Source organism: Bidens hawaiensis, unplaced genomic scaffold (assembly GCF_021521415.1).
Source record: "Bidens hawaiensis isolate Kalapana, Puna unplaced genomic scaffold, B.hawaiensis_p1.1 tig00052123_1, whole genome shotgun sequence".
Lineage (NCBI taxonomy): Eukaryota > Viridiplantae > Streptophyta > Magnoliopsida > Asterales > Asteraceae > Bidens > Bidens hawaiensis.
The window spans coordinates 65519-79292 of NW_027499343.1; the positions used below are offsets into that span (position 1 = coordinate 65519).

The window sequence follows — 13774 nt, forward strand, 5'->3', positions numbered from 1 at the left end:
ATTTTGTTCAAGATCACAAGTCTTGAACCAAACAATACTTAAAAATCTTTTAAATACGGTCTTAAGATATGTATATAATCATGTATTTGTAAAATAGGGACAAAAGCATTTACCTATCTGTAGTAAAAAACCAAAATTAAATATATCAACTTAATCGATTCAAACACACCATAAACGGGAGCTATGAGAGCAAGATTGAAAGAACAAAACATTTTTGTTATATGTGAATTACAACAAAATCGGCTGCCAAACCAATAACACAAAACGTAAATAGCAAAGAATACCTTAAAACCTCTAGCAACGAAAGTAAAACATTCAACCAAAAGCTACCATTATCTGCAAATACAATAAAAAAACAGTTAACAAAAAGTTATAAAGGCTAAACAAATTTTCATATTAGATATACATCATTTGAACAAAAAGTTATAAAGGCTAAAGTCAGATGAAATGATATTTAGGGCTTATATCAAACCAAAGTCCAACCTTTTTACAAAAATATCAGAAAACTGACTTGTTTAATCTCCAAAACATGAGATTAAAACCTAAAATGTTCGCCTTTAAAACATGATCAAGCCTAGGCCTTTAAGAGCCGTGCATAATTTGAACACATTCCATGCCGTCACAATTACAGATCTATACACAAAGTTTATTAATTTAGTAAAAAAAATCAAACCCACAATAAAGGTTTTGATGGATTTAAGGTTTGGGACAGAGCATACCTAGAGTCGTTTGTATTCGGAGAAGGAAGATAGCAGCCACGTCGTGTAATCGGAGAAGGAAAAAGCGATATGCAGAGGCGTTTGGGACGGAGCATATCTAGGGTTATGATTGTGTTGAAATAGAAACAAATCGGGTAATTGTTATTATTCAGATATAACAACATTGGGTGGGGTTAGTATATCTAACTTCCTACGGTTGTCAAGATATTCGTTTATGATTGGTTGTGTTAGCGTTTCATGTACCACAAATAATCCAAAGAGTCTCTAGTGACATTAAGTTGCTCTAACAGTCCAACAGTCGTAAACAAATTGTCATCATATGTTTCAGTTTCATCATTATATGACTGCTAAGAAAATCCTCCTCTCGCTGAAGTCATCTCCATCAATGCAGTTTGTGAACCTACCTGTTAAAACCAACCACATTCACACATCATTAATAACAATAAACAAATGTAAACCTTTGACTCAAATATGCATAAAGGTAACTTTCACTTGAAAATGAGGTTTAAACCATTTATAATAATAAATTCTAAATTAAAAATTGACAGAATTACAGAGATTGTCCTTTATGTTTGTAGCAAATTTCACTCGTTGTTCTTTATCTTTAGAATTGATGAGTTTTATCCTTTACGTATACAAATCCAACAATGTATGTCCTTTAACGCTAACCCAGTTAGTTTTTCTGGTTAAGTCAGGCCATGTGCATTGCACATGAGGGTAAATTGGTCATTTTACTTATTTATTTTAAAAAACTATAATAACAATTAAACCTAATATATATTTACAAGTATTGTATTTATATATAATTTAATTCAACCCCACCTCCATCTGCTTTGTTCTTGTTCATCTACTTGCCACCAAAGCTCAATCTCCGACGAGCCACAACCACATTCTTCACCAAAAACGGACACCACCACCACCACACCTGGCGCGTCCCCACCTGCATATCCTCGTTCTAAAGCCCACTCCCATCTTAAAACCTTCATCATCCCTTTTAGATATGTCATTTCATGCTAAAAAACACAATCAAACAGCAAAATACTAACGAAAATGGATAAATCGTTACCACAAAGTTCAATCAGACTTGGGGGATATTCGGTTATTGAAGAAAAATATATCATAAAATGGTACAAAGTTACCGGAACTCCGAATCCGATAACTGGACCTACCGGCCGTCCTCGCTCGTCGAGACTACAACAATCGATTAATTATAGCATCCAGCAAACTAGCTATATCCCCTGACCACACTGACCCATCGATTTGAAAAATCCCCAAATTCTAGGTTTTATAAAATAACAAACCATAGGTTTTCATATGGAATGATAAGAAATTAACAGAAACATGAATATAACAACATAAACGACGGCTCTGGTGAATCTCGTTTAATAATTATATATAAATACAATACTTATAAATATATATTAGGTTTAATTGTTATTATAGTTTTTTAAAATAAATAAGTAAAATGATCAGTTTACCCTCATGTGCAATGTACATGACATGACTTAACCAAAAAAACTAACTGGGTTAGCATTAAAGGACATACATTGTCGGATTTGTATACGTAAAGGATAAAACTCATCAATTTTAAAGATAAAGGACAATGAATGAAATTTGCTATAAACATAAAGGACAATCTCTGTAATTCTGTCTTAAAAATTTGACTTCCGAGTTATTAAGAATAATCATTCTACTCCTTCACTTACCCTTCCCTAGTTCCTTCCTTCAATCATGATATTAGTTTACGAATACAATTCTAGACAATATTATGAGAAAAAGTAACCAACTTTAAATCAAAATCTTTGAACATATTATTATTAATTTGCAGTTCAGATGAATGATGAATGATAATGATAATAATAATAATAATACCGAAAAAGTCTGATGAATGATGATGATGATAATAATAATAATAATAATAATAATAATAATAATATCAATTACACATGATCTGTAAAGAGCTGATTAATACACAAATCTCAAATTGAACATATTAAACGTAAACCTTCAATCAATCTAATATCAAAATTCAATCAAAAGAGTTAATAATAATAATAATAATAATAATAATAATACCTGGTGAAGATGAGAGAAAGAGATTTAGGGGTTTTGAGTTCCACCGCTGCGTCGTATATGTATATATATAGTAGATATAGTGAAGGGGGGCGATAACAGTGGTGGCCGTAGAGAGGGTCTATTTTGTTGCCGGCACTTGGGGTGGTGGTGGAGGCCATGGAGAGGGCTGATGGAAAGGCATACGTGATGAGAGTTGGGAGAAATTTGGTATCTAGGGTTAGAAGTTTTGAATAACAAATAAAGTGGGTGGGTAATGACCCGTGTAGTATCCATATTTAAGAAAATGAGTTAAAGAATATGAGAAAGGATGAGAGTGTGACAAGTGCCATATAGTAGTAATTATTTATTAGAGTAGTAAGATTTATAACATGGGATGAGGATTGGTCAATTTGGTTTAGTTATTGGTCAAGACTAGGGGTGTACACGGACCGGACCGAACCGGACGAGAGCATGTCCGTGTCCGTCCGTTAAGCTTTTGACGGACAAACGGACGGTTCACGAACACTCTACCGAACGAAAATTCATATCCGTGTCCGTCCATTAAGAAATTGAGTTTGTCCGTGTCCGTCCATGTCCGTCCGTTAATATTTTAAACGGACGTTAACAGACGATAATGGGCAAACGGACACTAATGGACATTAATGGACAAACAATCATGTGAACATTAATGGACAACGAACACTAATGGACAAATATAAACGGTTACATATTGATACCAAGCATATATCTAAACAACTTCACATACAAATTAGGAATTACACCATATAACATCCAAATATACTTAACACTTAATATATTAACATAAAGTGTATCACTATAATATAAGAGATATCAAACATGTGTAGTAATATAAAAGTGTTTTGATAACACTAGAAATTCTGCAGTTAAATTACAATACTGGATAGATATAAACACTAACGATACCTGACGGACATTACCGGACGTAATCGGACGAACGTTACCGGACGTTCACGAACACTATCGAACGGACTTGGCCCTTGTCCGTGTTCGTCCGTTAAGCTTACCGAACGAAATTTTTGTGTCCATGTCCGGTTCGTTTATTAAACAGACGAACATAAACGAACTTCTTGCCGAACGGACGCCGACGGACGTCCGGTTCGCTTACAGCCCTAGTCAAGACCAAAACCTATAAATGATCTCGACTTTAGATTTCTACAAGTGACCGACTTTGATTAAAAATAGTTGTGCTCTTTACGGTTATCAGGGCATTGATTAGTTCAAATCATTGCACTTAAAAGTTTCAATATGATTTTAATTTATACTATTACATATATTTTAACGACAAACTCACACACATACCCTTTTGAATAGTAAAATTAAAATACAAAGTGAGACAAAAATAAAAAGTTTGAGAAAAATTTGTTACCACATAAAAACCCCTTAAAAATAAATTCAAAAAGAATAATATAAAAATATAACTCAAAATATAAATAAAAAACAAAAAAAAATTAAAAAAACTATAATGTTTCCGCCATCATTCAAAAAAGATTGAGGAAAAGACACAATGACGAAAATGAACAAAAGACACAATTATAACTAAAAAAATACACAATAGATCATAAAATATAAACACAATGCCGAACAAAATATAGCACAATGTTGAATAATATAACACAATATAAAAAAAAAGACACAATGTCAAGGAAAAAAGACAAAATCAATGACGAAAATAAACAAAAAACACAATGATAAACAAAAATACACAACGACTTTTTCACTTACCATTGTGTTTTTTATGAGAACGAGAAAGATTGTGGAAACATTTTTGTGTTTTTTACTTTTTCCGTTTTTTTATTAAATTTTGAGTTATGATTTTTTTTAAATTTTTTTTAGAGGTTTTTTGTGTGGCTACAAATACTTTTTATCCTTCTCATTTTTATTCCCCTTTGTAAAACAACTTAAACCCTCTTTTGAATTCACATCATTTTATCATAAACTTGACTTAAAAAGAATATCCATTGAGATTTGCATGTACATTTTCTATTATTATAAATTTTTATACGTTTTATTCATATAACAAATTTGACAAATTAAAACATGACACATCGCGCGCGCACACACATATCTGTTTTACATTATTCGTTATATACTTTTTTATAGTTTAATTTTATTTATTGTAAGAAAATTTATTATATACTTAGAGTTTGATGATAAAAGGGTTTCACAAATAACTAAGATGTTATAACCCGGTTTAAAAATTATCTGGGTTTGGTGAGACCCAAGACTCGCTTATTTTTTTTACTATAAAGTTGTTTCTTAATTATAAATAATATCTTTTTAAAAAAAATCTTATAATAATTTGTAGTATATCTTATTTTGTAGGATTTACACATCAATAATTTGGTGAGAATAATTTTTAATTTAATTAGATGTTATAACCCGTTTAAGGAATATCTGGGTTTGGTAAGACCCATACCCGTGAATTCGGGTCAAATGCATGAGAAGCCTCCATTTAAAAATCAAACCAATCTGGTGACTCTAAAAGAAATGAGAGCGACCACATCGCGACACGTAAGATTTTTTATTGTTTCATTATATATATATATATATATATATATATATATATATATATATATATATATATATATATATGGGAGAGTTATCCTAAAAATAAGTAGTTTACTATGAAGACTATGAATAAATCATAATAGTTGGATTATGTTAAATCAATAGTTGAGATTTAAAATTACCAATAACCGACATAGTTTCCTAGATTTAAAATCATATTCATTTGACGGATTCCTATTATTAAAGAAAAAATTTAATATTGACTAAAAGCATCATTTTTCAGTACACAATACACACAAATTTGGCAATTCGTAAGCTCTTGGTGCAAGATCCATCAGGTATACGTGTTTTCGGTTCAGGATCTCCTTTCCTTGCATATTTACGCTCCCCTTGTGCAATAAAAAAAGGAAAGTTCTTCACGGAATCGTGTTGGTATATTTGAAAAGCAAAGAATGAAGCAGCCTTTTCCAACAAAGAAGCATTGACATTTAAGGCGATTGAAGATTTGAAGTCGTTGGACTTTCTTTGGATTAGAAAAAGTCCAAATTTAAAGCACTGAGTTGTAATGAATTATGTAATTTTTCTTTTTCCTTCTTTGGCGTCCAGCTAGAAGCTAGTCCGCCAGTTTTTAAAATAAATTACTGTTTGGAAATTTTATTTTAGTTAGTAGTAGTCTATAAAACGAATATTTTTAAATCAAAATAATCAACTTATCAATTTGTTATAGCAAACTTAAGTGAACATCACACCATCAATGACTGAGTTATTGCAAGAACATATCATTAGTGATTACAATATCAACAGATTATTATTATTATGCACATAATAAAATGACAAATATAAAAGATGAGAAAACATCTAGATGATACTTATAATAAATTGAATCAATGTCATGTGCATATACTGAGAAAGAAAAGAAAGTAAGCATATGAAGTTCATTAGCTATAACTCAATTTGGTTAAAAACTCAAAACTCTACAATCAAAAATATCAAATAAAAATGAAAAAAAAAAATCCACGTTAAAAATGGGGGTCATCTAGATGAAGGCTAATAATCTGAATAAGGTGAGATCGAGCCCGGTTTATCGCAGCAAAACTGAGACACAAATGCTCTTCAAGATCGGTTAACTGTTTTTCAAAATAAATATGATTCCTTTTTAACTGTCGCGATACCTCCATAATAGAATGCATATCTTTACCCCTCCATAAACCACTGCGTATAAACCGTTTGTTAACCTCGATATCCGAATACAAATGGTTCACAAGGCGTTCAATTGTAATAATATCTTCATGTAACACAAAAGTTCCCCTTTGTGCAGCATCTAACTGTTGAAGAAGATATTGTTCTTTTTTCTCCATTTTTGAAGGAATGAATGCAGCAGGGAGAAACATGGAAACCGCAAGAGCGATAAAAGCATGCCTAGCAATAATCACACCGGCTATAATAACCCCAACGGTTATACTTATTAACCCAACTGCAGATCCTATGGTGACCCAATGAAGCAAATGAATACGAGAGTTTGACTTTCTTACAAGACTCTCGAGTTGACTATTGAGGTCAGAGAAAGCAATTGCGCGTGCCACACACGTTGCGGGACCCAGGGACGGGAAACGGGTTTTCAAGTTGTTCATATTTTAAGAGAAGATCAAAGGCTCGGTTGCATTGCGGTGAGGATAACGAGTCGGTTTCGGAGTCTAACGGGAGGACGTGTAGGAGGTCTTGTAAAGGTGCGATTAAGGTGTGGGCCCGTCGGATGGCTCGGGTCAGGTCTAGACATAATCGGGCCTTGTTTTCACTGTGGTCAAAGAACGACCATAGCAAGTCGGTTATGAAACCGGGTTTAGCGCGTTTAATAATGTTTTCAACGAAGTCACGGTTCGGGCGAAGAACTTGTGATAAGAGTTGTTCTTGTGTAATCTCACCAGGTCGTTCGGTTTCTATATCAAGAAAAACCCGTATTTCACTGTATGAACTAGTTTGTAATGCTGATGTGTACTCGTTGGTCACGTTGAGAATTGTGGAAGCTTGTGATCCTGAACTTGAAGTTATACCAGATGAGTTGCCTGTAAAATTATTAAAACATGTTAAATTACTATTAATTAAATTAGATATTTATAATAAAGAATGTTAAAATTGCTTAACAGGATTACCTTGAAATGGAAGTCGGTGAGAACGAATATTGTCAGCTGATCCAGGCTGTGATGGCCGCAAACAATGAAGCATTGTCAACTCTTGAGTCAAAATTACTGCTATCTGCAATAAGATCAAGCTGTGAATCTCATCTCAACATATGAAGATAACAATCAAACGCGTAATCAATTATCATGAGCAACAAACGATAATAACTAGGGTCGTTCAGCATTCAAATCGGACTCAAAAAACTTGAAATTCAATTCGAACTTTAAATCGAATACGAATTTATGATTTTCAATTCGATTCAAAATTCGTATTCAAATTCTACATTCTATTTTTATTTTATAACTATACGCATAATAATATAAATACATATATATAAAGAGAGAGACACAACTAGAAAAGAGCTTCTAATAAGAATTTACAATATGACCTTAATAATCAATTTAATGATCAACTCAAGAAACAATTACCCAAAATCACTAAATGCGTAAATTATAAATCCGTAATCTAGTAGTCAACTCAATTTCTGTATTTAATTTCTAGTTCATTTAATTTGTTACTCCGTTTAGGGATTTGTAAACTAGGGGGTGTTTAATGCTCAAATCGTACTTGAAAAACTCAAAACTCGATTCAATTAAGTAATTGAATTTGGAATCAAAATCGAATCCAGCTTCAAAATTTCAAAACTCGATTTGATTATTCGAACTTCGATTCGTTCATAACAGTTATTTCTGTACAAAGAATGAACACCTACAAATGCTAGAACACGAGCAATTTCTAAAATTAGGGCAATTTGAAATCAACTGTTTCCTTCACAAAGTTCTCGAGTAATAACAACAAATTTCTAACTAATCGAACAAATTTTAGTAAAAACACTCATTCGGATGAATAAAACCTAATTTACGACAGCAAGTAAACCAGTATGGAACTTACAAGGGGATAGATAATTAACTGAAGTGTCGACTGAGAAGAAAGTTAAAATTATCGAAACAAATAATAAACCAGAAAAGAAGTAGGAAATAGATTCACGAACCGATCACTAGGAACCGGTTTGGAACCGATGCTGAGGAACCTATTTATGCATGCTATTCTATTATGTATCTCATCATTAGGGGTGCAAACGAGCCAAGCCGCTCGATAGCTACTCAAGATCAGCTCGTTAAAAGCTCAAATCAAGCCGAGCTTAAACAAGCTCGAGCCTAAAAATAAACTTGCTTAATAAATGAGCCCGAGCTCGAGCTTCACTTGTCAAGCTCAAGCCAGCTCATAAGCCTAAACAAGCTTATTATTATATATTTTATTTAAGATATTAAATATATATTTTTATAAAAACAATAAAACATTTATTTGAATGATAAAAATAAGTAAATAACTTATATTATGTTATATATAAAAATTACAATTAAAAGATACACAAAAAGATAAGTATAATAAGTAAAATAATTTATAAATTATAAACGAATCGAACCCGAGCTGAGCTTGAGCTTGAACAACTACTCACAAGCCGAACTTGAGCTTGAAAAACTACTCACAAGCCGAACTTGAGCTTTAGAAATAGAGCTCGAAACGAGGTGAGCTTGAAAACACAAGCCGAGACTCGTTTACACCTCATCATATGAAGATAACAATCAAACGCATAATCAATGATCATGATCAACAAACAATAACAACAGTAATCATGTACAACAACAAACAATAACCAAGAAATCTAAAGTAATAACACCTCTCTAACTAATTTAACAAATTTAACTTAAATCACTAGTTTGAATTTATAAACCCTAATTTACAACAGCATGAAACTTACAAGGGGATAGATATTTAATAACTAGGAAGAAAGTTAAAAGTACCTGAACGAATAATATTCCGAAAAAGAAGTAGGTTCATGAACCAATCACTAGGAACCGGTTTACGAATCGGTTTCCAACTGACGCTCACAAACCTATTATGTATGATATGTATTATTATATTATCTATCTCATCATTAGGGGTGCAAATGAGCCTAGCCGCTCGTGAGCTACTCGAGATTAGATCATTAAACTTAAAAGCTTGAACCAAGCCAAAAGCTTAAACGAGCTCAAACCTAAAAATAAACTTGTTTAATTACGAGCCCAAGCCGGATCTTCACATGTCGAGATCTAGCCGGCCTACGAGCCTAAACAAGCTTATTATTTATATAACTTTTATTTAATATATTAAATATATACTTTTATAATAATTATTAATATATGAAAAGTTTTGATGAATATAAAAGCAAATAATTATAATAACTTATATAAAAATTGTAACCAAAATATACACTGAAAAATAAGTATAAGTGAAATAATTATCAAATAACAAACGAGTCTAGCCTGAGCCAAGCTTGAGCTTGAAAACCTACTCACGAGCCTACCTCATTATATGAAGATAAGAATAAAACACATAAATCAACAATTATAATCAGCAAACGATAAAATAAAACAGTAATGCTGCAATAGAAGATCTATTTCTAAAATTAGGGCACAATAAGCTTACTGTGGTTCAATTTCTAAAGCAATAACACCAAATCTCTTAACTAATATAACAAATTTCAGTTAAACCACTAGTTAAAATTCATAAACCCTAACTTACAAACGAATAATAATAATATTATTATTAACTGAAAGTAAAACGTACCTAACGAATAAACGGAAAGCGAAGGAGATAATAATAATATTATTATGAATTGAAAGTTAATCGTCTTGAAGAAGCTTGCGGAGGCGAGATTTGACGTAATCGGAACGGGCTTTAGCTCGAGCTTGTTGAGGTTCGATGTTAACGAACGAGAGATATGCTCCGGCGGCGAAGAGACTGACGCCGGTGATGAAGACGATGGCTGAGCCGGCTAGTTGGTTTCTCGTCGGTGGGTATGACCAAAACACCATTGCCGTGTGCTGCAAGTGTGGCTGGTTCACAGTGTTAAGTTTTGAGGCAGTCCGACTTTTGTACATATAAAGTGAAGTGTTTGGATACTTGTTTTGACTAGGCTTATCACGTACGCATTCGTGTAGTCTACATATCACTTAAAAACATTTGCACCCGTTACGAGAGCGGGGCGACACAGTATTCGAATGGTCTCACGGGTGTCACGTAAGGCACCCCTAACATGCCTAGTGTATACAGGATAGGTTCATAGAATAGTTAATTCTAAACTAAAGAAACTTTTAATAATGTGTGTAAATTGTTTATCTTTCTTTAACCGTATCTTATCAACACTAAATGTGACGGATTATTATGGCTATCTATTTAAAAAAAAAATATGAATTGGGCCTCCCCTCAAACACTGAGGAGGCGTCAGATGTACTAAAGTACATGGTTAAATAAGTTTGGTGAAATTTAAAACTCTAGACAGCAAAGTGACATAGATTGATGCATTGTTATGAGTTATGAGGTTATATGATGTATACGCACTGTGTAGTGGTGGGCGTTTAGGTTAGAGGCACTATCAAAAGTCATGATGCACTCGGTTCAAATGATTTAAAAAGTTCATATAAAAATAATAATAATACTATGAACTAATGTCTATTTTTTTCAAGAATGGAATTATGTAAAACGTTTAAAATACTAAAGTGTGTAAAACGTTTAAAAATACAGTAGTGCTAAATCATGAATGTAAATTATTCTCTTGCATCATTGACGTCTTTTTTTTATGTGTGCCATCCATCTATCTTAACTATATTTGACTTAACCAGTTAGTTATATTCACGTAAAAGATAATCTAATCATAAAGACAACTCCTAGTTCGTTATTATCCGACTTCTAAAAGTCCAAAATCACTCCTTGACGATGTGACACTTAACAATATCGTATGAATTCATAAAATATAAATATTTTGATGCCCATAATAACTTTAAAGAAAAACAAAGGTATTTCATATTTTTTTTTCTTGAAGGCCTATTAGTAAATGTCGCATCATACGCTTTTTCATCTCTTAAAAGCCTAAAAGTAAGAAAATCTAAATGTTTCGCAACCTACATGTAAAAATTTAAAAAACACATATTTTTGTAACTTAATTTTTAATGAACATGTACATGTTCGGACCCATACACGTATACTACACGTCTATACATGGTAATTGTCCAATTGATGCTATGATTCTGGGCTACCTAAAGCCCACCGATGTATCCAGCCCAAATGGGGTGCCTTTTTATTTTGGGATATTAGTTTTTAATACTCCCAACTTTCCCTCATTGGTAGATAACACTCTCAACTTTTGATTTGTCATCCACCACTCCCAACTTTCACCCTATTTTCCTGTACCACTCCCCGTCTAAATGAACACTAACCTCGTTAATGTTTTGGACTAAAAATGTCATTCAAAATAGTTGAGGGGGTAAAACAGAAAATTTATTTTTAACACACAACCTCCATTTCTGTTGACCTCGTTTTTCCGGCGAACTCTTTTTTTCAACGAATTTGAGTTTTCCGACTATCTCGTCTTTCAGAACACCATATCCATCATTTCACCGAGCTTCACATATGATATGATGAAGATGGTGCTCGCCAGAAACCTGCAACTCGATTTTCCAGCATGCAGGCGATCCCGAAAGGTGGTTGGGTGAGACACTGGTGGTGGCGGGGGCGGGGGTTGCGGTTTTGGGGCGGGGCGGGGCGGTGAAATGATGGATATGGTGTTCGCCGGAAACCTGCAACTCGCCGGAATACTCAAATTCATATGTGAAGCTCGGTGAAATGATGGATATGATGTTTTGAAAGACGAGATAGTCAGGAAACTCAAATTCGCCGGAAAAAAAGAGGTCGCCGGAAAAACGATGTCACCGGAAATGAAGGTTGTGTGTTAAAAATAAATTTTCTGTTTTACCCCCTCAACTATTTTGAATGACATTTTTAGTCCAAAACATTAACGAGGTTAGTGTTCATTTAGACGGCAAGTGGTACAGGAAAATATGGTGAAAGTTGGGAGTAATGAGTGACAAATCAAAAGTTGGGAGTGTTATCTACCAATGAGGGAAAGTTGGAAGTATTAAAAACCAATATCCCTTTTATTTTTCAAATTTAAGCGGATTCATACACTAAAATGTATAGTCCTATCATTTAGAATACTAGTAGGAGTGCCCGCGCGTTGCGGCGGGACCCCCACGGGGTCGTATAAGGGTGTTAGCGATGACGTATTTGTTGTTGGGTCAATTCAGAGTACTTAGTCATTATTTAGTTTACAATACCATAAAGCCTATTTATAGCAAAACTAATTAAAAGTGTTATATTACCCACGCGATTGTATGGAGCCCGTCAAATGCATTACATGTTCAGATAGTTTTTAATGTATTAATATAAAGATTTATCTAAAATAAAAGCACATTAAAATAAGCCTAGAGACATATGAGAAAGCACATAACGGCAGAGACGCGACGGGATTCGGTCATTAGGGTTCAGTTTGTTAAAGCCAAATTTATAGTCGTTATAGACAAATTTGCATCAAAGAAGATACATGATGCAAATAAGAAGTGTATTGAGGCCTCTACTTTCTAATAGTATGATCAAATTCAGTAACAAATCTTTTTTTAACATTGTATAAAAAATAATAATGAAAATTGAACTTTCTTGATGATTTTCAAGATATGTCATGTCTTAGTTTTAACCAGTGTTTTATTTAAAATTACTAAGTGCCATAATATTGAAGACAAGGTGATAAGAGAGGTTACATTTGATATGTAACTTCTTCCATCTAATTTAATTTTCAGTGATATTGTATCATAGGGATCTAAATCAATGAAGACATGAAACCACATTAGATAAAATGAACAATTATGTAGTTAGAAAGCTTAATGTAACGCAATGTATGGTTAAATGATTAACTCCACAAACTATTGATCTAAATCCTGAACGACACCTATTTAGACCTCATTCCGCAGAAGCCCCTCCTGCTAATATTCCATATTTTATACTCCATAACATTATTCCATATTTTATACTCCATAACATTCTCCAGAGAAAAATATGACAATATTCTAAAGAATCAAGGGTCTAAACGCACCCAAAATATGGAGTACTCTACACATATAAGTCCTCACTCAGTTCTTCTCTGCTTGTGAATGTCCCTACCTACAAGTGGAATACATATGTAATCTCAATATTAATAATATACAATCTGTATTCATATAAATATTGTCATAAGGCTCTTCGTTGTGGGCATCAACAGGGGTGGTATGGGCTGAGTTGGCGGTGGTTTACTGCCCCAAACACCGTGCCGGGGTGGCAAGCAGTGGGCTGCAAGGGAGTGTCTAGCAAATATTTGTTTGGTCGCTACATGGGATGGAGGTGGAACTATGTGCTTCAAT

General features: G+C 33.3%; 2 protein-coding genes across 2 annotated transcripts; both read right to left on the reverse strand.

The window, feature by feature from the left end:
* Positions 1 to 113: 113 nt before the first annotated feature.
* Positions 114 to 7547, reverse strand: LOC143599381 (UPF0496 protein At3g19330-like). The gene is made up of 6 exons (XM_077077352.1): positions 7475 to 7547; positions 6899 to 7387; positions 6497 to 6807; positions 1537 to 1732; positions 285 to 336; positions 114 to 117 (listed from the first exon to the last, which is right to left on the reverse strand). Exons 1-6 carry the CDS (start codon positions 7545 to 7547, stop codon positions 114 to 116), a joined length of 1125 nt encoding a protein of 374 aa, XP_076933467.1.
* LOC143599379 (uncharacterized) lies at positions 7348 to 10470 on the reverse strand. Its single transcript, XM_077077349.1, has 3 exons — positions 10126 to 10470; positions 7475 to 7577; positions 7348 to 7387 (listed from the first exon to the last, which is right to left on the reverse strand). The coding sequence occupies exon 1, from the start codon at positions 10424 to 10426 to the stop codon at positions 10169 to 10171; it is 258 nt and encodes an 85-aa protein (XP_076933464.1). The 5' UTR covers positions 10427 to 10470; the 3' UTR covers positions 7348 to 7387; positions 7475 to 7577; positions 10126 to 10168.
* Between the last annotated feature and the right edge of the window lie 3304 nt (positions 10471 to 13774).

What these genes read in the sequence shown, in the direction of transcription:
- LOC143599381 (XM_077077352.1), bottom strand. Translation starts at nt 7,547, where the DNA reads ATGCTTCATTGTTTGCGGCCATCACAGCCTGGATCAGCTGACAATATT. An exon ending in CCGCAACGTGTGTGGCACGC is followed by an intron (nt 6,808 to 6,898) that starts GCAATTGCTTTC and finishes GGGTCACCATAG; the next exon opens with GATCTGCAGTTGGGTTAATA. An exon ending in ATATGCATTCTATTATGGAG is followed by an intron (nt 1,733 to 6,496) that starts GTATCGCGACAG and finishes TGTGTTTTTTAG; the next exon opens with CATGAAATGACATATCTAAA.
- LOC143599379 (XM_077077349.1), bottom strand. Translation starts at nt 10,426, where the DNA reads ATGTACAAAAGTCGGACTGCCTCAAAACTTAACACTGTGAACCAGCCA.